The sequence below is a fragment of the Leucoraja erinacea genome, chromosome 13, assembly GCF_028641065.1.
Source record: "Leucoraja erinacea ecotype New England chromosome 13, Leri_hhj_1, whole genome shotgun sequence".
NCBI lineage: Eukaryota > Metazoa > Chordata > Chondrichthyes > Rajiformes > Rajidae > Leucoraja > Leucoraja erinaceus.
In genome coordinates this window covers 12648759-12675691 of record NC_073389.1, presented here as the reverse complement: position 1 = coordinate 12675691, position 26933 = coordinate 12648759, and the positions used below count along the sequence as shown (strand labels likewise).

The 26933-nt window shown below is 42.1% G+C and overlaps 1 protein-coding gene across 1 annotated transcript in view; it reads right to left on the bottom strand.

Annotated features, from left to right (window-relative positions):
- Window positions 1–607: 607 nt before the first annotated feature.
- sod1 (superoxide dismutase 1, soluble) overlaps window positions 608–26933 on the bottom strand; it is a 33996-nt gene continuing 7670 nt past the window's right edge. The window contains exons 2-5 of the mRNA XM_055644499.1: window positions 16771–16864; window positions 3289–3358; window positions 2070–2187; window positions 608–1080 (exon numbers count right to left, since the gene is read on the bottom strand). Of these exons, the coding sequence (XP_055500474.1) occupies window positions 973–1080; window positions 2070–2187; window positions 3289–3358; window positions 16771–16864 (390 nt within the window). The 3' untranslated portion in view covers window positions 608–972. The remainder of the gene's footprint in view (window positions 1081–2069; window positions 2188–3288; window positions 3359–16770; window positions 16865–26933) is intronic.

Here is a 26933-nt window from a genome sequence, read left to right as displayed (position 1 = left end):
ACCACTGATGCATTCAATGTACAAAAACAACAGTACTTGCCACTTTTGACAGCATCCCTACAATCTCTAATAACCAAAGGACATCAGCATCCAGGATATGAGAACATAGCCTGCAAATTCTGAACAGTGTACATAATTCTAACTTAGAAAGAAAATCAATGTTCCTTCATTATCACTAATCAAAATTGTGCAATTTACACAAGGACCACAATGGTCAAAAAGGTAGCTTGGCATCACCATAAAGTGTGATTTGCATGGGCAATAATAGTGGGTCTTGCCAGAATGTCATAGTCATTGGTATTACAAATTAGAATGGAGCTGAATAGCAACACCATTTTTTTTCTCATAAATACACCATTAGCTTTGTTCTTTAGGTCGAGATACTTGATAATAATTATGCTGCACAAGCACTTCCTTGTAACCATCTCCACTAAGTAAATGTTCCCTGATGTTGTACTGGAGATTCAAAATTGACATTTTCTAGTAAATAAAGTAGCCAAAATTAGGCAGGGCATTTTGCAGTAAAAAAATGCCACCTTATAGTCCACAATACTTTTACACAAGCTCAAGATAGCTATACAATTCCCAATAAGGTTGTTTTTAAAAGTTTTGATACTGAAAGTCAAGGACACTTTATTTGATTTATTTGACAATGCATTGTTCAGTGCCTCCATTGAGAGGGGTACATCTTGCATTTTTTATAGCAAAACAAGTGTTGAGGCAAGCAATCAAGATCCAGCAGAATATGACCTTCAAATTCTGTATTTACGATTAATCCAATGCACTTAAAAAAAATTAAAGCAGATTCACTGGTTTAGATCAAATTACATATTTCAACGTTATAGTGAATAATTTGACATTCAAATTAGCTGTACATTAAACTAATAGCTACCAATAAATTTAGCTTGCCAACCTAAGAACAATTATGAGTGATTCATCACACCGCTACTCCGAGGAGATATTACATTTCATTCACGGGGCAATTCCAATCACACCACATGCTAAGCGTGGTCCAGCATTTCCAGTTCGGCTGCTTTCTGGATTTCCTCCTTTGCCCAAGTCATCTTCTTTCTCATGAACCTTCATAAAATAAAATTACATTAGTGTAACATGGAAAGGCCATTTCTAAGCTCATGAGAGAAATAAACAGTAGTAGCAAAAGTGTTTCTCAAAATCCCTAGACACTTTGCAGCCAAAGTCTTTTGTACTGTCGGAAACGTGGTAGCTTATGGCCATTACAGATTGTGTAAGCTTATATTCATAAGCACAATTGTGTAATAGTGGGTAGGAAGGAACTGCAGATGCTGGTTTAAACCGAAGATAGACACAAAAAGCTGGAGTAACTCAGCGGGACACACAGCATCTCTGGAGAGAAAGACCTTTCGGGTCACCTATTCCTTCTCTCCAGAGATGCTACTTTTCCAAAGCTGAGTCGATAGTATCTTTCAGGTCCACCCAAGATAATTCCCCTGCTTAATATCTCACTCCTCATGCAGATATAACCCACAACTAGCAAAGAGGACCTGTTCCAACATACTTTACATTGCAGGTTCACGTTTTGCAACAATAATTAATTACTCAAGATGGTCTGCAAAAAGGAAAACTTATTGCAAATGTCTCAAAGTACAGAATTCTTGTGAACACTAACTTAATGTTCTTCCTCAGTTTAACTTTCTCTTTTCATTAAATTTGGAATGATATATTGCAGACCACAATGCAAAGTCTCACATTACTTGAAAGAAAGAGTTTGTAAATTGATTTATACATAGAAGTCAACAAAAAGTAATGGATAGGCCAAGGCTGCAGTCTTCTTCATTTGAGGTAGGGAGCATTTCAAGCGCTTTCTTTCTCATTTCAATGACCTCTTCCACCCTTGATAAACCATACACAAGACATTTATTGATCACAGGGAGATTTTAAATGTCCAAGAGATTAGATTTTACAAAAATCACAGCAACTATTATCAATCAATTTAGTAGACGGCTGGTTAGTTTCTCATCAAGCAAGTTAGATTACATGATGAAATAACAGCTCATATCAACTATTAGTCCACAAATTTGAATACTTACCACAAGTGTACGACCAATAATGGACATATCTCCTGATAGACTGATAACTTTATCCTTCAGTTCAATCATGGCCACTCCAAGGTCATTAGCCACCACATTGCCAAGATCACCAGCATGTCTATAATGAATTATAAATAAAAATCTATTCAGTTTTGTTTTGCCTGCTAAAACCCATAAAAGGTGACCACTACAACCTTGCAGTATTTCATGTTAATTCCATGTTAACTTGCAATTGATTACACTTTAACACAACAGAAGGTACTTCAGGGGAGTATCACCTTCACACTACCATAGAACAAGAAATGTACTGTCTAGTTTTATCTTTACTTCTTTACATCCTAATCAAAAATATGTGCTACAACCATTTATGGAATGAGCCATTAAAATAACTCTAATTCAATCTGGAACACCGATACTAACATCAAATGTTAGCGTTGAATTCAGTGGAAAAAAAACAAGATAACTGAACGATGTTGACATGGTAAAATCTGACAAAAACAACCCAATGCTTGGAAAGGCCATGTGGTGTAGAATGGTGGGTCACTTGCTATGTAAAAGCAATCTACTGCCTGCTCTTGAAGCTCCAAGTTCAACTTCTGTTGAGAATTTGTTACCGTTACAGCTACTTGCCTTCACTACCATCTTGTCCTGGGAAGCTTCCTGCACTGTTTCTAGGCCCAGTCAGGAAGCCACCAATCATCTCTTGCTTATGTTTCACCACTCCCCTTCTCTTCTTCATAAACTAGCTATCTTCCATTTCCACTCAGTTGACTATTCCTTTTCCCCCCCACTGTTGCTTCTCAAGCCACTGAGTTGCTCCAGATTCCAACAGTTCTGTTGTGTCTCCCTATCACCGTGTCATTGAATGTTATACGGAGGTGGCTGAATGTTACCATTGGTAGCCTTCCACTTATGGAGGTGCAAATTTTACTTGCCACTTATTAGTCAATGTCCAAATATTATTCAGATTTTTCTGTAGGTACTGCTTCCCTAGCTACAGAAGGAACAAATCGAACACAGTACTGCAATCAGCATTATAAAATGAAAGCAACACCAAAACTAAGAAAGTCAATATTTAAAATAAACAAAAGGCAATAAATATGTCCATGTTTGCATTATAGACCTTAATGCTGCTTAGGTAGATGAAGTTAAAAATGCATTCAGCCGTACCTCTTACAAAAATGATTACTTTGCATGCAAAGTTCATAGAAAAGCTCACCTTTCTTTGTCATTTGGTCCACCATGATTTTTTTTAAAAGGATCGAAGTGTGGTCCTGCACTGATACAACCTAATTTGTATACAAATACAAGATAATGAATCGATTATTAAGTTAGGACATCAAAACAAGACAAACAATATTTCATTTAATTGATCACTAACCTTTTCAGTTATGGTGGGTACTGGTTAAAAAGTGGCACTCGTGTATATTTAGACTTGATGTCAGATGTTTGAGAAAGCCAATGATAAGATGAAGTTGAGGGAACTTCCAAAGGGACAAACTACACTGGAACCCAGCTGAGATCAGGGTCCTGGCAAGCCACACAACCAGGGCCGTAGATAGGGCTTTAAACTAAATAGTGGGGAGGGTAGGGTCAATAAATTGGAAATGTATGGATGAAGTTAAAGGGAAGGAGTGCAGGAGAGGTTACTGAATTCTCCACAAGTAATAGGACAGAAAGTTTAAGAAGGGATAAGAGACAAAGGTCAGGTAAAATTGGGACCAATGTGAGAAGAGGGGCGATGAATACTGAACTAAACTGTTATATTTGAATGCACATGAAGTACCGAATAAAGTGGATAATCTTATAGCCCAATTAGGAATTGGTAGGTACGATGTTGTGGGCTTTACCAAAATGTGGCTGAGAGAGCATCTGAGCTGGGAGCTGAATATCCAAGGTTATGTGTCCTATCGAAAAGGCAGACAGGTAGCCAGAGGGGGTGGGGTAGCTCTTCTGGAAAGGAATTAAATTCAGTCCTTATCAAGGGGTGACACAGGATCAGAAGATATAGAATCCTCAGGGATAGAGCTGAGAAAGGGAAATTATTTACAGGCAACCAAACAGTAGCCAGGAAGTAGGATATAAATTACATCAGGAGATACAATAGGCATGTGAGAAAGGCAATGTTACAGTGGTCATTTTGATATGCAGGTAGACTGGAAATGTAAATTGGTACTGGACCCCAAGAGAGGGAATTTGTAGAGTGCCTATGACTGGTTTCTTAGACAAGCTTGTAGTTGAGCCTACCAGGGAAAAGGTAATTCTGGATTTGGTATTGTGTAATGAACCAGATTTGTTTAGGGAGGGGAAGCAATAGGAGGTAGTCACCATAATATGATAACATGTAACCTGCAAATTGAGAGGAAAAGATGAAATCGGATACATCCGTATTCTTGATGAGCAAAGGTGACTACCGAGGTATGAGGGATGGACTGGTTAAAGTTGTTTGGAAAGGAACCCGAGCAGGAATGACAGTGGAATAGCAATGGAAGGTATTTCTGGGAACAATTCGGAAGATGCAGGATCTTTTCATTCCAAAGAAGAAAGATTCTAATGGGAGAATGAGGCGACAAGTGAAGTCAAAAACAGCATAAAACTAAAAGAGAAGGATTAACATTGCAAAGATGAGTGGGAAGATGAAGGATTGGGAAGGATTAAAAAAAAAACAGGTAACTAAAAAGGCAATGCAGGGAGAAAAGATGAAATATGAAAGTAAGCTAGCCAATAATATAAAAGAGGATAGCAAAAGTTTATTCAGATATATAAAGAGTATGAAAGAGGCAAGTGTGGGCTTTGGACCACTGAAAAATGATGCTGAAGATTTGATAATGGAGAATAAAGAAATGACAGATTAATTGAATAAGTTTTTTTGCATCAGTCTTCACAGTGGAAGACACCAGCAACATGCCGAAAATTCAAGCGTCAGGGGGTGGAAGTTAGTGGAGTAGATATTACTAAGAAGAAGGTGTTTGGGACGTTGATAGGTCTGAAGGTGGAGAAGTCATTTGGACTGGATTGACTGCACCCCAGGTTCTGAAAGAGGTGGGTTTAGAGATTGTGCAGGCATTAGTTATGATCTTACAAGAATCACTAGTCAGTGATGGTTCCAGATGATTGGAAAATTGCAAATATTACTCCACTGTTCAAGGAGCGAAGCAGAAGAATGGAAACTATAGAAAAGTTAGCGCGACTTTAGTGGTTGGTAAGACTTTAGAGTCCAAAAGATGACGTTTCCGAAAACTTAGAAGCACACAATAAAATAGGCCCCTTCCTCAGCCCCCCTGCTGTCTCCTCCCATCCCCCAGCCTTCGGGCTCCTCCTCCTTTTCCCTTTCTTGTCCCCACCCACCCCCGCCCCCGATCAGTCTGAAGAAGGGTTTCAGCCCGAAACGTTGCCTATTTCCTTCGCTCCATAGATGCTGCTGCACCCGCTGAGTTTCTCCAGCTTTTTTGTGTAACCTTCGATTCTCCAGCATCTGCAGTTCCCTCTTAAACAATAAAATAGGGTGGTCAGCATGGTTTCATGAAAAGGGCATTTAGATTGATGAACCCGTTGGAATTATTTGAGGAAGTAAACAGCAGGATAGACAAAAGAGTCAGTGAATGTGGTTTACCCGGATTTTCAGGAAGCTGATAATGTGCTCCACCCGAGGTTGCTGAGGAACATGAGCTTGTGGTATCAGAGAGAAGATACTAGCATGGATAGCAGGTTGACTGGATGGCAGAAGGCTAAATCGCAATAAAGGGGGCTTTGTCTGGTTGTCTGCCAGTGACTAGCAGTGTTCCGCAGGGATCGGTGCTTTGAACACATCACAATGTACATCAATGATTTGGATGAGGGAACTGAAGGCTTTGTGGCCAGGTTGATATGAAGATAGGTGGAGGGGCAGGTGGTATAGAAAAAGCAGGACATGCCCAGAAGGACTGGACATGTTGGGAGTGGGCTGAGAAGTGGCAGATGGAATACAGCATTGCATAGTGTGAAGTCATGCATTTTGGTGGCAGGAATAAAGATGTAGACTATTTTCTAAATCGTTGAGAGAATTCTGAAATTGGAGGTGCAAAGGGACTTGGGAGTCCTGGTGTAGGATTTCCAAAAAATTAATTTTCAAGTCGAAATAATAGACAATAGGTGTAGGAGTAGGCCATTCGGTCCTTCGAGCCAGCAATGCCATTCAATGTGATCATGGCTGATCATCCACAATCAGTACCCTGTTCCTGCCTTCTCCCCATATCCCTTGACTCCACTATCTTTAAGAGCTGTGTCTAGCTCTCTCTTGAAAGCATCCAGAGAGCCAGCCTCCACCGCCCTCTGAGACAGACAACTCTGTGTGTGAAAAAGTTTTACCTCATCTTCATTCTAAATGGCCTACCCCTTATTCTTAAACTGTGGTACCTGGTTCTGGACTCCCCCAACATCGGGAACATGTTTCCTGCCTCTAGCGTGTCCAAACCCTTAATAATCTTATATGTTTCAATAAGATACCCTCTCATCCTTCTAAATTCAAGAGTATACAAGCCCAGCCGCTACATTCTATCAACATATGACAGTCCCGCCATCCCGGGAAGTAACTTGGTGAACCTGCGCTGCACTCCCTCAATAGCAAGAATGTCCTTCCACAAATTGGGAGACCAAAACTGCACACAATACTCCAGGTGCGGTCTCATTAGGGCCCTGTACAACTGCAGAAGGACCTATTGCATTTGCTCCTATACTCAACTCCTCTTGTTATGAAGGCCAACATGCCATTTGCTTTCTTCACTGCCTGCTTTACCTGCATGCATACTTTCATTGATTGATGAACAAGGACCCTCAGATCCTGTTGTACTTCCCCTTTTCCCAACTTGACTTAATTTAGATAAAAATTGGTAGTGAGGAAGGCAAATGCAATGCCAGTATTTATTTTGAGGCGGCTAGAATACAAAAACAGGGATGTAATGCTGAGGCTTTATAAGGCACTGGTCAGACTGCATTTGGAGTATTGTGAGCAATTTTGGGCCCTATATCAGAGACAGAACCGAATTGAATTGAATACATTTTTTTAGTCAAGTATGTATACATACAAGGAATTTGCCTTGGTGCTTTGCTCACAAGTAACAACATGATATACAGTAGACAATTAAAAATAAAACATTATAATTTATACGTGAAGAATGAAATAAAATGCCAGAGCAAAAGGAGCTACAGACTTTCGGCTGTTGAGTAGAGCTACTGCTCATGGAAAAAAGCTGTTTTTATGTCTGACTGGCAGCTTTGACAGACCGGAGTCGCCTTCCAGAGGGAAGTGCTTCAACGAGTTTATGGCCAGGGTGAGAGGGGTCAGAGATGATCTTACCTGCTCTCTTCCTGGCCCTTGCCGTGTACAGTTTGTCGATGGAGGGGAAGGTTATAGCCAACAACCTTCTCGGCTGATCGAACAATGCGCTGCAGCCTCCGGATGTCATGCTAGGTGGGCTGAGCCAAACCAGACCAGGATGCAGAAGGTGAGGTCAGACTCTATGATGGCCGTATAACACTGGACCATCATTGCCTGTGGCAGATTATGTTTTCTCAGCTGCCACAGGAAGTACATCCTCTGTTGGACCTATTTGGCTGTGGAGTCGATGGTGACCCTGGAGATGATGGTTCCAAGGAACTCAAATGACTCCACAGATGTGACAGATGGTGAGTGGGGGGGGGGTTCTCCTAAAGTCTACAATCAATTCCACCGTCTTAAGAGCATTGAGCTCCAGGTTGGTGCGATGACACCAGGATGCCAGCTGTATCACTTCCTGTATGCAGGCAGATTCCTCCCCATCCAGAATCAGTCCAATCGGGGTTGTGTTGCCGGAAACTTCAGAAGCTTGACAGAGGAGTCTGTGGATGTGCTGGTGTTGGAAAGGGTCCAGAGGAGGTTTACAATAATGATTCCAGGAATGGTTGGGTTAACATATGATCAGCGCTTGAAGGTACTGGGCCTGTACTCGTTGGGAGTTTAGAAGGATGGGGGGGGGGGGGGGGGGGGGGGGGGATGGGGGTCTCATTGTAATTGACCGAATAATAAAAGGACTGGATAGAGTGGATGTGCAAATGATGTTTCCACCCACATTCCAAAGGTGTACAGGTTTGTAGGTTAATCTGCTTGGTATAAATGTAAATTGTCCCTAATTTGTGTAGGATAGTGTTAATGTGCAGGGATCACTGGTCGGTGCAGACTCGGTGGGCCAAAGGGCCTGTTTCTACGCTGTATCTCTAAAACTAAAACCAAGGCAGCAAACAACCAGAGCCAGAATCTTTTTCTTTCATTGCCAGTATTTTAATTTATCATTGTGAAAGCGGTGTCTTTTAAATAAAGGTTAACTTAAATGCATGCAAACATATGATTTCCAATATCAGTAGATTACAGTTAGTTTATTAATCCAAATCTCCAGCACAACTGCAATTCTAATTTCAATCCTTAACGTTACACGTGACGGAATATCTGAAATTCTTTGGTCCATGGGGTCTTTGGTTGTGTTTAAAACAATTAGGATACCATCAGCAGCAGCTACTTTCTTGAAAAAAAATGCATTCTGGAATTGAGTCTTAGTCTATCATTAAATCCCCACAATTTTCCCAATTATCCCAATTCATGGCAAATTCTAGAAACACAGGACATTCTGGTCATGATCTTTTGACTAATGAGACCAATTTTTGCTTAGATTGAATAGAAGCTTGGCTTGTTGATGTTTAAGAAGGAACTGCAGATACTGGAAAATCAAAGGTAGACAAAAATGCTGGAGAAACTCAGCGGGTGAGGCAGCATCTATGGAGCGAAAGAAATAGGCAACGTTTCCGGCCGAAACCCTTCTTCAGACTGATGCTTGTTGATGTTTTATTTTCCATGCAGTTTATTGGTGCCAACAATTATGTTTTTGAAAACATTGAAACCAAAGCATAGACATTTGTTCTTAACAGCAGAAACCAGGGAATATGAGCAACTGTTCACATACAGTGCCTTCCATAATGTTTGGGACAAAGACCCATCATTTATTTATTTGCCTCTGTACTCCACAATTTGAGATCTGTAATAGAAAAACTCACATGTAGTTAAAGTGCACATTGTCAGATTTTATAAAAGGCCATTTTTATACATTTTGGTTTCACCATGTAGAAATTACAACTATGTTTATACATAGTCCCCCATTTCAAGGCAGCATAATGTTTGGGACACATGGCTTCACAGTAATTGTAATTGCTCTCCTTACAAGAGAGCTCTCAGCACCTAGTCTTTCCGACAGTCTTTCCTTCACATTTGTAAACTTTTAATGCTGTTTATCAACATGAGGACCAAAGTTGTGTCAATGAAAGTCAAATAAGCCATTATGTGACTCAGAAACAGGAATAAAAGAATAGAGACATCAGCCAAACCTTAGACTTACCAAAATCAACCGTTTGGAACACAATTGAGAAGAAAGAGAGCACTGGTGAGCTTACTAATCGCAAAGGGACTGGCAGGCCACGGAAGACCTCCACAGCGGATGACAGAAGAATTCTCTCTATAATAAAGAAAAATCCCCAAACACATGTCCGACAGATGAGAAACACTCTTCAGGAGTCAGGTGTGGGTTTGTCAATGACCACTGTCAACAGAAGACTTCATGAACAGAAATACAGTGGCTACACTGCAAGATGGAAACCACCGGTTAACCACAAAAATAGGATGGCCGGGTTAGTTTGCCAAGAAGTACTTAAAAAAACCATCACAGTAATGGAAAAAGGTCTTGTGGACAGAGGAGACGAAGATTAACTTGTATCAGACTGATGGCAAGATCAAAGTATGGAGTAGAGAAGGAACTGCCCAAGATCCAAAGCATTCCACCTCATCTGTGAAACGGTGGTGGGAGTGTTATTACCTGGGTAGGATTGGCTGCTGAAGGTACCGGCTCACACCTGCTGAGGTAGTAGCATAATGAATTCTGAAGTGTATAGACCAGGAGTCGGCAACCTTTTTTGCATGGGGGCCAGGACCCATGTTTGTGAGCAGATGGCGGGCCACATCTATCGCCATAGATAATAAATGGAGGTAATAATAATACACACTAACCAAATTAGTAATTATCAATAATACGTACTAATAATACATAGTTTTCACGTGTTTTTCAATTCATTTTCTGCAGTTTCCAGGTCGCCTGCATGCCCCGGGACTGGCTGCAGTTCCCAGATCCCTCGAGTCCCCAAGACTAGCTGCAGTTCCCAGGTCGCCTGCGAGCCCCAGGTCTAGCTGTAGCGCCCAGGTCGCCTGCGAGCCCCGGGTATAGCTACAGTTCTCAGGTCACCTGTGAGCCCGGGTCTAGCTGCAGTCCCCAGGTCGCCTACAAGCCGCAGGACTGGCTACACTTCCCAGGTCACCTACGAGCCCCGGGACTGGCTGTAGCGCCTAGGTCACGAAAATGAATTGGAAAAAATATACGCCTGCAGGCCTGATGATTTCGGGTTACGGTCTGGTTCCGGCCCGTGGGTATCGATCCCTGGTATCGACACATCCTATCTGCTCCTTCAAACAAATGCCTCAAAGCCATTTGCCAGCAGATCATTCTACAGCAAGACAATGATCCCAAACATACTGATAAAGCAACCAAGGAGTTTTTTAAAGCTAAAAAATTGTTAATTCTTGAGTGGCCAAGTCATTCACCTGATCTGAACCCAATTGAGCACACCTTTTATATGCTGAAGAGAAAACTGGGGACTAGCCCCCAAAACAAGCATAAATTAAAGATGACTGCAAAGCATCACCAGAGACGACACCCAGCAACTGGTGATGTCCATGAATTGTAAACTTCAAGCAGTCAAAGGATATGCAACAAAATACTAAACATGACTACTTTCATTTTTATGACATTGCTGTGTCACAAACATTATGTATAGTGCCCTGAAATGGGGGGGACTATGTATAAACACTGCTGTAATTTCTACATGGTGAAACCAAAATGTGTAAAAATGGTCTTTATTAAAATCTGACAATGTGCACTTTAACCACGTGTGATTTTTTTCTAATACAAATCCCAAATTGTGGAGTACAGAGGTAAATAAATAAATGATGAGTCCTTGTCCTGCATGCCGCATCCCCCCCCCCCTCCCTCAACCGCACGTTGGGGGAACAGACCCAACGGGTCTGCACTTGGTCTAGTATATATTGTAAATAGCTGGGGTCCCAGCACTGAGCCTTGCGGTACCCCACTAGTCACTGCCTGCCATCGTAAAAAGGACCCGTTTACTCCTACTATTTGCTTCCTGTCTGCCAGCCAGTTCTCTATCCACATCAATACTGAACCCCCAATACCGTGTGCTTTAAGTTTGTATACTAATCTATTACAATACAATACAATACAAATTTATTATCATTTGAGCCCCAGTGAGACTCAAACGAAATGTTGTTTCCACAGCCATACAAACAAAGACACTGTCTTACAGACATACACATAATTAAATTCACACAAACATCCATCACAGTGAAGCCACTGTGATGGAAGGCAAGTCTTTTCTCTCCCCTGTTCTCCGTGTCTCTCCTGATGTCCAAGCCCCAGGCGGGCGATGATGAGTCCCACGGCCATTTTAGGCCGCGCGGGGCGATTTACGGCCCCGCTCCCGGTCTGAAGTCCAAGGTTGGAACCCCCACGGGCGATGGTGAGTCCCACGGCCATGAAGCCGCGCCGGGTGATGTACTGTCCCGGTCCGGGTTGTTCCAACCCCGTGACACCGGCTGGAGAAGTCGCGTTGCGGGAGCTCCGGGAAGCGGTCTCTCTCTCTCCTCCCAGACCCGCGAGCTCCCGATGTCACAGTCCACCGGACCTGCGGCTGCGTTGCTGGAGCCTCCGGGCCCCAGGAGTCGAGTCGCAGCAGCGAGTCACCGCCGCTCCCCACGCTCCGAGGCCGGCCAGCCCCACGATGGTGAGTCCGCAGATCCGCAGCTCCGCAGTCTCCGGGACTGGAGCCCCCGGGTCGTTCAGGCTGGAGGCTGCTGCACGGTGCTAGGCCCCAACGACAACGGAGACCCGACAGGGAAAAGGTCGGGTCTCCCGGACAGGGAAGAGATTTTAAACAGTTTCCCCCTCCCCCCCGCCCCCCACATTTACACATTTAAAAACACTATTAAAAAACACCAAACACTACATTTAACTAGACAAAAAATAAAAATTTTTGTGGGACCTTGTCGAAAGCCTTCTGAAAGTCCAGATATAACACATCCACTGGTTCTCCCTTATCCACTCTACATCCACGTAAAATTCTATAAGATTCGTCAGACATGATTTACCCTTCATAAATCCATGCTGACTTTGTCCAATGATTTCACCACTTTCCAAATGTGCTGCTATCCCATCTTTAATAACCGACTCTAGCAGTTTCCCCACTACCGATGTTAGACTAACTGGTCTGTAATCCCCGTTTCCTCTCTCCCTCCCTTTTTAAAAAGAGGGGTTGCATTAGCTACTCTCCAATCCTCAGGAACTACTCCAGAATCTAAAGAGTTTTGAAAAATTATCACTAATGCATCCACTATTTCTGCAGCAACTTCCTTAAGTACTCTGGGATGCAGTCAGTTTTTATGTTCCCTGCCAATATCCTTTCATAATCTATTTTCCCTTTCCTAATTAAGTTCTATGTCCTCCTCTGCTGGACTCTGAATTTCTCCCAGTCCTCTGGTAGGCTGCTTTTTCTGGCTAATTTGTATGCTTCATCTTTTGTTTTGATACTATCCCTGATTTCCCTTGTTATCCACGGATGCACTACCTTCCCTGATTTATTCTTTTGCCAAACTGGAATGAACAATTGTTGTAGTTCATCCATGCAGTCTTTAAATGCCTTCCATTGCATATCCACCGTCAACCCTTTAAGAATCAATTGCCAGTCTATCTTGGCCAATTCACGTCTCATACCGTCAAAGTCACCTTTCTTTAAGTTCAGGACCCTTGTTTCTGAAATTAACAATGTCACTCTCCATCCTAATGAAGAACTCAACCATATTATGGTCACTCTTGCCCAAGGGGCCACGCACAACAAGACTGCTAACTAACCCTTCCTCATTACTCAATACCCAGTCTAAGATAGCCTGCTCTCTCGTTGGTTCCTCTACATGTTGGTTTAGAAAACTATCCCGCATACATTCCAAGAAATCTTCTTCCTCAGCACCCGTGCCAATTTGATTCACCCAATCTATATGTAGATTGAAGTCACCCATTATAACTGTTTTACCTTTGTTGCACGCATTTCTAATTGCCTGTTTGATGCCATCCCCAAATCCACTACTACTGTTAGGTGGCCTGTACACAACCCCCACTAGCGTTTTCTGCCCCTTAGTGTTCCCCAGCTCTACCCATATCGATTCCACATCCTCCAAGCTAATGTCCTTCCTTTCTATTGCGTTAATCTCCTCTCTAACTAGCAACGTTACCCCACCTCATTTTCCTTTCTGTCTATCCCTCCTGAATATTGAATATCCCTGGATGTTCAGCTCCCAGCCTTGGTCACCCTGGAACCATGTCTCCGTGATCCCAACTATATCATAGTCATTAATAGCTATCTGCACATTCAACTCATCCACCTTATTACGAATGCTCCTTGCATTGAGACACAAAGCCTTCAGGCTTGTTTTTACAACACTCTTACCCCATATACAATTATGTTGAAAAGTGGCCCTTTTTGGCTTCTACCCTCATTTTACACCCCTCTGTCTCTCTGCTCGCACATTTAAGAAACCCTTTCCCTTTAACTCCATCCTCGACTATCCCATTTGACACTCCACCCCCCTTATTCAGTTTAAAACCACCCGTGTACCAGTGGCAAACCTGCCTGCCAGAATGCTGGTTCCCCACCTGTTAAGATGCAATCTGTCCCTTTCGTATAGTTCCCCCTTATACCAGTTCCTCAGCCACACATTCAGGTCCCGTATCTCCCTGTTCTTGCTCTCGCCAGCACGAGGAACTGGAAGCAAACCGGAGATCCTGCTTTTCAGCATTTTTCCAAACTCTCTAAAGTCACGCTGCAGAATATTCATCCCCTTCTTTCCGACATCGTTTGTGCCGACATGCACTACCACTTCCGGCTAAAAGGTACAACATTTAGTGCAAGACAATGTCCAATAAAATATAGTTCCAAAGAGATAGATGGGAGGTCAGGACCGCACTTTTGCTGGTGAGAAGACGATTCAGTTGCCTGATAACAGTTGGGACTCCTGAATCTAGAGGTATGCGTTTTCAAACTTCTGTACCTCTTGCCTGATGGGACAGGGGAGAAGAGGGAGTGACCAGCGTCTCTTGCATTCAACTAATGAGCCCTTAACTTTGCATCACATCCAAAAGGCAACACTTGGGTTAAAGCACTACCTACAATAAACTTTGCAAGTCTTTGGAGTGGGATCTGTAGCACTCGAGGAGGTGGGAGATTGTGGCTCAACTTGAACAAATAGTTCAAAATTTCAACTAAGTGGCTCTTTTTTGAGACTATTGCAATTTATTCGTGAATGTTGTCCATTATTTCAAACTCGAGTGCCTTTTAAATTCATAATGATCTTGACCATCACTGACCATGTTCCAAAGCTGCATGTGTAAGAAGGAAAGGCAGATGCTGGTTTACACCAAAGGTTACAAACCCACTGACTCCAACAGCTATCCAGACTACACTTCTTCCCAACCTTCTGCATCTCCGTCGCATTTGCATCCGAGATGAAATGTTCCATACCAGGACATCCGAGATGTCCGCATTCTACATAGAATCCTGGTGAACTTCTACCGGTGCACCATCGAGAGCATCCTTACCAACTGTATCACAGTATGGTATGGCAACTGCGCTGTCTCCGACCGGAAAGCACTGCAGAGTGTGGTGAAAATTGCCCAACGCATCACCGGTTCCTCGCTCCCCTCCATTGAATCTGTCCAAAGCAAGCGTTGACTGTGGAGGGCGCTCAGCATCGCCAAGGACTGCTCTCACCCCAACCATGGACTGTTTACCCTCCTATCATCCGGGAGGCGCTACAGGTCTCTCTGTTGCCGGACCAGCAGGTCCAGGAACAGCTTCTTCCCTGCGGTTGTCACACTACTCAACAATGTACCTCGGTGACAGCCAATCACCCCCCCCCCTCCACCCCTGAACACTCCTCCCACAGGAAAAAAGAAGTCTATGACTGTATGCATGTAAACAGATTTATTTATTGAAATCATATTCTATGTCGCTCTTCCAGAGAGATGCTGACTGCATTTCGTTGTCTCTGTACTGTACACTGACAATGACAATTAAAGTTGAATCTGAATCTGAGAACGGGGACTCTCCTCTTCTACCATAGACAAGGCCCTCCCACGTGTCCTAGGTATCCGGTAGCTCCGCTCTTGTTCCCCCTCCCTCCAGCCGCAACAGGATCAGAGCCCCCTAGTCCTCATCTTTCACCCCATCAGCCGCCGCATACAGCACATATTTTTCCGACATTTTCGCCATCTCCAATGGGATCCCACCACCAGTCACATCTTCCCAACTCCACCCATTTTCGCAGAGACCATTTCCTCCAGAACTCCCTTGTTAATTAATTCTCTCCCCAGTTACTTTCCTCTGCAACTGCAGGATATGCAACACCAGTCCCTATACCTCCTCCCTCGACTCCATTCACGGACCTCGACAGTCGTTTCAGATGAGGCAGAGGTTCACTTGCACCAAACTCATCTACTGTATCTGGTGTTCTCGGTGTGGACTCCTGTATGTCTGCGACACAGGTGCAGGCTGGGCTACCGATTCAATGAATACCTGCGCTCAGTCTGCCTTGGCCTATGCGATATCCCAGTTGCCAAACATTTTATCTCCCCTTCCCACTCCCCTAGGGACCTTTCTGTCCTGGGCCTCCTCCACTGTCAGAGTGAGGCCACATGCAAATTGGACCTCATATTTCGCTTGCGCAGCTTACAATCCAGTGGCATGAATATCGATTTATTTAACTTCAAGTAACCCTTACAATCCCCCTTTCTCAGTCCCTTTCCCTCCCCAGTCCTCTTGCTAATTTCACCATGTGTTCCTTCATAATCACCTTGTTCCCAGCCAAAATTTGGGTTCCACCTTTCCTGTGTCATTGATGCAGGCAGTGCCTAGTTCTACACCTTTCCATACCTCCAGTGTCCCCCTCCCAGAGTCTGATGAAGGGTATCGACCTGAAACGTCATCTATTCCGATTCTCCAGAGCTGCTGCCTGACCCACTGAGTTACCCCAGCATTTCTTCTACTTCCAAAGCTACATTATGGACGGCTTCTTATGATGGGGATAGGATGTCAGAATATCACACTGGAAGGAAAGTCTTTATTTCTAGTTTTATGCTTCCACGTTTAAGACAATTTACCTTTGACCTCTTTAGTCAATCAGCCATATTAAGTCCAATTTTATGTCTGAACAAATAATTATTTAATCATCACCCATGCCCTGAAAGCACATTTTTCCTGGTGTTTTGCTCATTTAAAAAGTTCTATCGTTCTGGGAAAGGCACCACGTCAGAATACAATCCATTTTTAATCTGTTCAGGAAAGCTATTTTACTTAATTACTTTTATCAACATTGAGATTTATAACTCTTGGGTCTTTAAAATAGTTAAATATTTAAATATTTCTGCTTTTTGCCTCCACTTTTAATAAATAATTGCTATATTAAAAATCAAAACCACTAAGTGGTAGGCTTCATAATTTTATTAGAACAAAAAATGTCAGTCCATACCATTTGTATTATCCCCAAAAGCATGAACGTGGAATCCATGTTTCCCAGGGCTTAACCCAGTGATGCTTCCTTTCATAGTCACAGGTTCATCTACCTAAAAACAAATTTCATAAAAAAAGCATAATTGCTTCAGCAGCACTTAAGATACAATTCAATATTAATCTGCAGAAGAAGCAGTTAGACCACAAACAGCCTCCAAATGTAACATGATCAATTTAATTGACAAAATCATCACATAAACGTGTAACGATTCCTCAGTGTGGAGGCTTTGTTTTCAGTTGCCAGATAATTAGTGAACAGAATAGAGTAGAGGTATCATTATTAAAAGTAAATAATTTAACAAGAGAACCTCATTTCCCCAACTAACTTGAAAAACACAATGCACAAGTGCCACTCATTTAAAACGGTACTAAACGCAGATGTTCAAATAAAACGCAAGTCAATTTGTAAAATGTTTCCAAAATGGCAGATGCATTACCTGTTTATATTAAAAGTTTAAATACTAGAAACGTTTCAAAAAAATGTTTTCTTCATGTACACAAAGAGGCAACAAACTAACAATCACAACTTTAGCCAACTTAGTTTACATGCAAAATACAATGCTGCCCAAGCCCATTCAATTTCCTTTGGGTCAACCTTTAATAATTTGGTGTCAAATGGTGACATCAGTGCAATTTTGTACATCAGTGTTAAACTGTTGATTTTGAGAAGAAAAAAAAATCTGCTTAGTCAGAGCTCCATTTGAATTGTTCTGCTGTATAGCTCTTCACATTATTTAAAATTAGGAACACTTTCAGATCTGGATTCCAACTGTTCTGTTGCAATATATGATAACTGAAGAAATTTGGAGGTGCTCACATTCTAGATGTGTTTTAAGCTACAGTTAACATTTTTGCAACATTTATCCAGGTGTCCAATTTTTGGCTCATTTATGGTCTTTTATTTTAATAAAGTAGACAGTTTAGTTTAAAGAATCAGCATGGATACATGCCCTTCAGTCCATGCCCATCATTGGTCACCAATCACATTAGTTCTATGTTATCCCAATCTCTTATCCACTCCCTACACACAATGAAAAATATACAGAGGCCAATTAACCTGCAAACCCACACATCTCTGGGATGTGGAAAGAAACCAGATCATCCAATGGAAACCAACACCAGGAGAATGTGCAAACTCCACATGGACAACACCCAAACTCTGGATCAAACCCAGGTCTCTGGTGCTGTGAGGCAGCATCTCTACCAGCCACGCCATTGTGCCACCAAAACTCAGGTTCTCTGTTATACCCAACTTGATGCGTCAAGTTAGATTTTACAAAAGCAAATGGGCATCAAACAAAAGACAACTTCCAAACCTACAATGCAAGAGAGCAAATATTTCACAAAAAAACCCTCCACAAATACCAGTCTGAAGAAGGGTTTCAGCCCAAAACGTTACCTATTTCCTTCGCTCCATAGATGCTGCCGCACCCGCTGAGTTTCTCCAGCACTTTTGTCTACCCACAAATACCAGGATCATTAAAGAAATTCCACATTCAGGGAATTCAGGCACAATGAGGAATGCATTTCTGTTTAACTTGCAGAGTACATTAAACAAAGAACATTCATTTCATTAAATGTTCACTAAGTGTACATTGAACCAAAATATGAGATTCTGGACAGTCATCCTTATCTTTGATCGAATAATCTCAAACTATCCTCTGACCCAAACCCAAAGGCCACAAGGTTACAGGTGGTTAAGAAGTACAATTCTGCTACCGATAGCCAACAGTGCCTTTGTAAAGACAATTCTGAGCTACCAGATCTGCTCCAAGTACATCCCACTTTGCACGATAATGGGGTCGATGAAAGAGCGTTCACGTCGCAGCCCTGTTTTCACCAATCTTTCCACCACCACGCACAAGAAGCACAGGACAGACACCATTGTACGCAGATGCTGAGAAATGTGTTCAGCTCTGGCTGAACAACTTTTAATCTTGTGTGTGGACTTGATAAGAACAACGATAATGCCACACATGGAGCATCTGTGAGATTCATCAGTGATCGTGATATCAGATCACCCTTGATGATGGACATCGTCTCTCACCAATAATTATTTGTGCCTTCTTCCAAATGTTATACAGAATAATGACACATCAGCTGAGGATGATGAGCAAATGGTGTGTAAGTTTTCTTGCCCATGTTTGACAAATGCCACAAGACTTCATGGTGTCACTTTTAATGTTGTGAATTCCCAGAGCTGCTCCTCAGCTTTTATATAACTGCAACCCCTTGGTAGGTCTGTTTAATCAGTGCGACAGGACATGCCTGGGAACCATGATGGACTCTGGCATGTGTTTATGATATGATTCGGAGTACAACTATCTGGTTAATGGGAGATTATTTTTCGCAAAAATCTGACTGTTTATGGAGATCATAAGTAAATGCTTCGTAAAATTAAAAATCGGTCAACTTTGGAATAAAACAAATGTACACTTATGTCTGGAGCAAGAGTTCACAACATTCCACTACTGAAAGTAAAATAAAGGAAAGCATGTATATACAGCTTGGAGGAATTATCCAACTCAATGCCATCACCTCTTTTCTGAGAGTATCTTCCCTCTCATCGTGGAAGCCAATCTTTAGCCGAATTATTTCAATCCAAGATGCAGAAAGCACCAGATATAAAGGTTGTATCAATTATAAGACTGAAGAACTGTGCTCTAGAGCTACCAACAACTCTAATGAAGTTGTTCTAATATGGTTATATCACATCCAACAATGTGCAAAATTGTGAACTGACTAGAAACGTCCTTTTAAGGAGAAACTCAATCTGTTTAACTGAGTATTCTTCATCAATTAACTGATGCAAAGCATCATAAATAGTACGCGTAAAGAGGTATTTTCCAATAATTTGCTTGCTAATGCCTGTTTTAGAGCCCTGGGCCACTCAGTTCCCAGGCTTCCCATCAGCCTCATTCCAAACACAGAACACTTTCTTTTACGAAGGAAATGAGGAGACATGTCTTTAATCAGAGGATGGTGAATCTGTAGAATTCTTTGCGACAGAGGGCTGTGGAGGCCAAGTCAGTGGATAGATAGGTGTCAGAGGTTATGGGGAGAAGGCAGGAGAATGGGGTTAGGAGGGAGACAGATCAGCGACGGTTGAATGGTGAAGTAGACTTGATGGGCTGAATGGCCTAATTCTACTCCTATTCTTCATGACCTGATGAACAAAGTACTGAAATGCAGAAGTTAAAGTGACTATCCTTGGCAGCATAAGTGTGGAATCAAAGAGCCCTGATTAATTAAAGTCAATGAATAACAATGCTAAATAATGGTTAGAGTAATTTGCTTTTGCAACAAAGGTGGTTATGATTTCTGGAAATTAATCATCTCAGCTCCAGGACATGACAGTGATTTAGGCAAACATCAGCTGTTTCAGTGCACTTCCTTGCAATGGGATAAAAGTGGTCTTTTTAAGCACAATATTTAATTAAAATCTCTGAAATTGAAACAGCGCAAACGAACAATTCAGGCATGAGGTGATGACCAACACATTTGTGCCACAGAAATAGCAGGCAATGACCATTTCCAATTATATACCATCTACTAACTCACCTATGCCACTTACTATCACGTTCATGTCTCTAGGTCTACAAGTTTAGAATATCTATTTAATAAGCGAGTTCGGTATTCTGAAAAACATAAGGAATCATGGGATTTGTCAAAGGTCACTCGAGAATTAAAAAAAGCAAACGGGGTGCCTGGTATTTAGTGCGTCTCAATGTGTGTTTTTAATGTCTCTCGGTGTGTCTTGTGTGGGGTTGGTGTGGGGGGTAAGGGGGAAACCGCTCTCGGTCGCTCCTCCACAGAGAGGCGACTTTTTCCATGTCGCCTCCCCCGTGGCCTTTCAGGGGATACGTGCCCGGGGCTTCAGCTGCGGGTGCAGCGAGGACGCTTAAGTCGCGGAGCGGGCGAACCCACGCCCGGGGTTGCCGGAGGGGAGCGCTCCGATCCCTGGCCTGCGGCAGCCTGTGGAGCTCCAGCTGGCACTGCGTCCGGAGCCTGGGATCCCTCGTTGGGGACCCGGGAGGAGAAGAGCTCCGACCACAGGCCCGTGGCGATGCTCTGGAATCCTAACCGGCCGCCGCTGAGCAGCGGAATTGAGGAGTAAGCACCCGACAGGTGAGCGGCCCATGGTAGCTGCTGTCTCTCCGCACGCCGCTGGAAGAACTGACACCTCTACTCCCCAGGTAGGGCTCTGCCTCCTTGACCCTGCTGCTCGGCGGCGGCCTACTAGGATTCCAGGGCATCGTCGATGCCTCACATCAGCTCCTGATTCCCCGCCACCTGTCCGGATAATGTGACCGACGATGGCGGCTGAGCTGAAGATGGGACCCAACCATTCTCACAAAATGTCTGTGTACGGTGAGGACGAGGACGTTAAGAACACTCAGTTCACTTAACACAAACTTTAGGTCATTTGTTCCTTGCGCCCACAGAAATTCCCACTCACATCCATCCCAACCACGGCGCAAAGGTCTAATGTGTAGGAAGTCTGAAGGAGGGTCTTCTATCCAGAGGCCCTCGAACGGAAGTGGTGGTCCAGGCCCGCAGACAGCGCGGAGGGGAGGCCGAGCCGAGGCCGAGCTGGAGCCCCCCGCCCTCCCGTCCGGGACACTCGGGAACAGACTGGGACAGCCCAGCGGCGGCTGGTGAGGGACGAGACACAGGTCAGCACCCATGCAGCGGCACGGCCGCCAAGAGTGCTTATCCCGAGCGACCCATGACCTGTGCACGCACAGTCGGAATACCGAACTCACTTATACATCAGATTCTGCACCAGGTCAGATCTCAAATAGAACCCAAGTGACAACCCCAATCCTGGTATGATTCAAGTGACAACCCCACTCCTAGTATGATTCCTAGTATATTTCAGACCTTCATGCGTTATCCAGTGCAAATGTGACAAGATTTGAAATGTCACTGGCTGAAAACTGGCAGCTCTAATCGATAATAGTAGTATTACCTCCAAAAATCTGTAGTGATTGATGTTTCTTTATGCCTAATTTGAAAACATTCAGGACACTGTTTGAAAGATATTCAAGTTAATAATATGACTCAAAGAATGATATTCAAAGATATCATATGGTGGGTCAGTGTAGGAAGGAACTGCAGATGCTTGTTTAAACCAAAGATAGACACAAAATGCTGGAGTAACTCAACAGTACTGCAGCATCTCTGCAGAAAAGGAATGTTGTGGGTCGAGACCCCTCCTCAGTCTGAAGCATTCAAGCATTTATAAAACTAATTTGCAAGTTCTAATATATAAGGTCTCTACGTCTGACAAGGCTAGTTTATGCATTTCTTTTCTCCAGAGATGCTGCCTGTCCCACTGAGTTACTCCAACTTTTTGTATCTTTTGTATCTTATCTTCAGTTTAAACCAGCATCTGCAGTTTCTTCTTACTTTCCAGCAATGTAAAAAGATTTCATGTATTATTCTAAAATGGAGCAAATTCTGTAGGTTCCAATTATACAGTGCATGCAGAAAGTATTCAGACCCTTCACCTTTTCCACATTTTGTTACATTACAGCCTTATTTTAAAATTAATTAAATTCATTTTTTTATCAGCAATCTGTAGACACAATACCCCAGAATGAAGAAGTGAAAACAGGTGTTTAGAAAATTTTGCAAAGTAATTAAAAATAAATAACTGAAATATCACATTTACATAAGTATTCAGACCCTTTGCTATGACACACAAAATTGAGCTTGGGTGCATCCTGTTTCCATTGATTATCCTTGAGATTTTTCTACAACTTAATTGGAGTCTACCAGTGGTAAATTCATTTTGATTGTACATGATTTCCAAAGGCACACAACTATCTATATAAGGTCAGTGCAGTGCATGTCAGAGCAAAAACCAAGCCATGAAGACAAAGGAATTGTCCGTAGACCTCTGAGACACGATTGTGTCGAGACACAGATCTGGGGAATGGTATAAAACAATTTCTGCAGCATTGCATGTCCCGAAGAGCACAGTGGCCTCCGTCATTCTTAAATGGAAGAAATTTGGAACCACCAGGACTCTTCATAGAGCTGGCCGCCCGGCCAAACTGAGCAATCAGAGAGAAGGTCCTTGGTCAGGGAGGTGATGAACAACGCGATGGTCACTCTGACAGAGCTCCAAAAGGCACCTAAAGGACTCTCAGAACATGAGAAACAAGATTCTCTGGTTTGATGAAACCAAGATTGAACTCTTTGATCTGAATGCCAAGCGTCACGTCTGGAGGAAACCAGGCACTGCTCATCACCTGGCCAATACCATACCTACGGTGAAGCATGGTGGTGGTAGCATCATGCTGTGGGGATGATTTTCAGCGGCAGGAACTGGGAGACTAGTCAGGAAAGATGAATGGAGCAAAGTACAGAGAGATCTTTGATGAAAACCTGCTACAGTGCATTCTGGACCTCAATCTGTGGCGGAGGTTCACCTTCCAACAGGACAATGACCCTAATCACAACGCCAAGACAATGCAGGAGTGGCTTCATGACAAGTCTGTGAATGTTCTTGAGTGGGCCAGCCAGAGCTTGAACCCGATCGAACATCTCTGGAGGGACCTGAAAATAGCTGTGCATCGACACTCCCCATCGAACCCGACAGAGCATGAGAGAAGAATGGGAGAAATTACCCAATAAAGGTGCGCCAAGCTTGAGTCATACCCAAGAAGACTAAAGGCTGTAATCGCTGCCAAAGGTGCCTCAACCAAGTACTGAGTAAAAGGTCAGAATACTTATGTAAATGTGATATTTCAGTTATTTCTTTTTAATTACTTTGCAAAAATTTCTAAACACCCGTTTTCGTTTTTTTATTATGGGGTATTGTGTGTAGATTGATGATACAAAAAAATGAATTTAATCCATTTTAGAATAAGGCTGTAATGTAACAAAATGCGGAAAAAGTGAAGTGGTCTGAATACTTTCTGATTGCACTGTATATCATGCTATGCCCACCAATTCTTAAAATATAATCAGATGGGGGAGGAGGGGGATAGAGATTTAATACACAATTTTAGTTGCTTTATTGACAATATGTAATGATATATCTTTCTTGGTATCCTTATTTATTACTTACAAGTCTAATCCAAAAGTTCCCTCATCTATGGAATTAATTTCACTGCGAACATCTAGTCTTACCACTAACTGACGTTTACAAGGACACCTCCAGTTCCGTTCCTTCCTGACCTGTCAATTTTAAAAGGTCATATTTACATTAAACAATAAGCAATTATTTGATATCCATCTTCAGCAAAGGAGCAATAGAAAACATTAATACATTTCAAACATTCATGTCAGAGTTTGAGAAATTTGTAATTGCCATTTGCAGAAAAAAGTGGAAAGTGAAGTTGAGTATTACTTGAAATAACTTACTAAAATATACAAACACAATTCATGTATACCAATGTACGAACATTCAATTCTCCCTTACCTGAAAATAAAAATCAAGATTTGAGTGGTAACTGATTATATAAAGCCATTTGGAAAATGACAGTAGTTGGAAATTACTGGTTGCAACGTCGAAATGCAAGCTTGAACACATCAGCTTTTTGCATGAGACAAATAAAGTTAGAATTTTCTTCTTAATTAAAATCTCCTGGAATGTTGTTTATAACAAACTGTTCAAACATTCCCAGCTTACATTTTATTTCAATCAGGTTTCCTCTAAACCAATTGTGGGCAATTTATATTGAGCAACTTGATGTTCTGTTGTGCTGAAATTGCTTTTTGATCATGTCAGGCTTCAAAATGTGATGCAAAAGTCAACCATTTTTAGTTGTGAAATAAATGAAAGGGTAAATTACAAACACAAATTTACCTGATGGACTCAACAACATCATTCTAGCTTGCAACTGCAGAAGCTACACTTTTATTGAATAGCGTTTATGCTAGTTTACCAGGTAAACTCAGAAATTTTACAAATTTCACAATGGTAATGCCAATACACACTGCCCTCCTTAATGTTTGGGACAAAGACCCATTATTTATTTATTTGCTTCTGTACTCCACAATTTGAGATTTGTAATAGAAAAAAAATCACATGTGGTTAAAGTGCACATTGTCAGATTTTAATCAAGACCATTTTTAATAAAGACCATTCACCATGTAGTAATTACAGCAGTGTTTATGCATAAACATTTCCCATTTCAGGGCACCATAATATTTGGGACAGAGCAATGTAATGTAAATGAAAGTAGCCATGTTTAGTATTTTGTTGCATATCCTTTTCATGCAATGACTGCTTGAGATCTGCGATTCATGGACATCACCAGTTGCTGGGTGTCTTCTTTGGTGATGCTCTGCCATGAATGTATTGCAGCCATCTTTAGCTTATGCTTGCTTTGGGGGCTAGTCCCCTTCAGTTTTCAGTTAAAAGGCATCCTCAAATGGGTTCAGATCGGGTGATTAAATTAGCCACTCAAGAATTGACCATTTTGGAGCTTTGAAAAACTCCATTGTTGCCTTAGCAATATGTTTGGGATCATTGTCTTGCTGTAGAATAAACCGCCAGCCAATTCGTTTTGAGGCATTTTTTGTTTGAACTTGAGCAGATAGGATGTGCCTATACACTTCAGAATTCATTATGCTACTACCATCAGCAATTATATCAATGAAGATACGTGTGCCAGTACATTCAGCAGCCATACATACCCAGGCCATAACACCCCTACTACCGTGTTTCACAGATGAGGTGGTATGCTTTGGAACTTTGGCAGTTCCTTCTATTCTCCATATTTTGCTCTTGCCATCACACTGATATAAGTTAATCTTCATCTCATCTATCCTCAAGACCTTTTTCCAGAATGGTGTGTTAGCTCTTTTAAGTGCTTCTTGGCAAAATGTAACCCGGCCATCCTATTTTTGCGGCTAACCGGTGGTTTACATCTTGCAATGTAGCCTCTGTATTTCTGTTCATGAAGTCTTCTGCGGACAATGATCATTGACAACCCCAAACCTGATTCCTGAAGAGTGTTTCTGATCTGTCGGACAGGTGTTTGGGGATTTTTCTTTATTATAGAAATAATTCATCTGTCATCAGCTATGGAGAACTTCCTTGGCCTCCCAATTCCTTTACGATTAGTAAGCTCACCGGTGCTCTCGTTGTTCTTAATGATGTTCCAAACAGTTGGTTTTGGTAAGCCTAAGGTTTGGCTGATGTCTGTAACAGTTTTATTCTTGTTTCTCAGTCTCATAATGGCTTATTTGACTTTAAACAGCACAACTTTGGTCCTCATGTTGATAAACAGCAATAAAAGTTACCAAATCTGATGGGAAGACTGGAGGAAATACTAGTTGCTGAGAGATCTCTTACACCTGCATTAAGGAGGCAATTACACATACCTAAGCAAACACCTGTGAAGCCATGTGACCCAAACATTATGGTGCCCTGAAATGGGGGGGATTATGTATCAACACGGTGAAATCAAAATGTATAAAAATACCCTTTAATAAAATCTGACAATATGCACTTTAACCACATGTGATTTTTTCCATTACAAATTTCAAATTGTGGAGTACAGAGGCAAATAAATAAATAAATGGGTCTTTGTCCCAAGCATTATGGAGTGCACTGTATATCCATGCATACAAAACATCTACCCAAAACAAAAATACGTCAATTTCTGATTCAAGAGTCGTTTTCCATTTTCCTAATTAGCTCATATTTTATAAAGAATTTGTGCATTAAAAAAAAAACTTCCAATTAATTAAGTTTACACATGAACACATAACACATAAATAGAGTAGAATAGCTTTAATTAAAAGTGTAACATTAATTCCCCTGATGTGGACTTCAAAATGCCAAGAAGTGCATCGGGTCCAATTTCCCCAAGAACTGGATCTCAAAACTCTAAATCAAATCGCAAACATTTGAAAGTTTTATTTATAGATCTATTTCCTACAGGTGAATTTATTATGGGGAACAAGGAAATGGCAGACGAGTTGAACAGATACATTGGTTCTGTCTTCACTAAGAAAGACACAAACAATCTCCCAGATGTACTAGGGGACAGAGAACCTAAGGTGACAGGGGAACTGAAGGAAATTCACATTAGTCAGGAAATGGTGTTGGGTAGACTGATGGGACTCAAGGCTGATAAATCCCCAGGGCCTGATGGT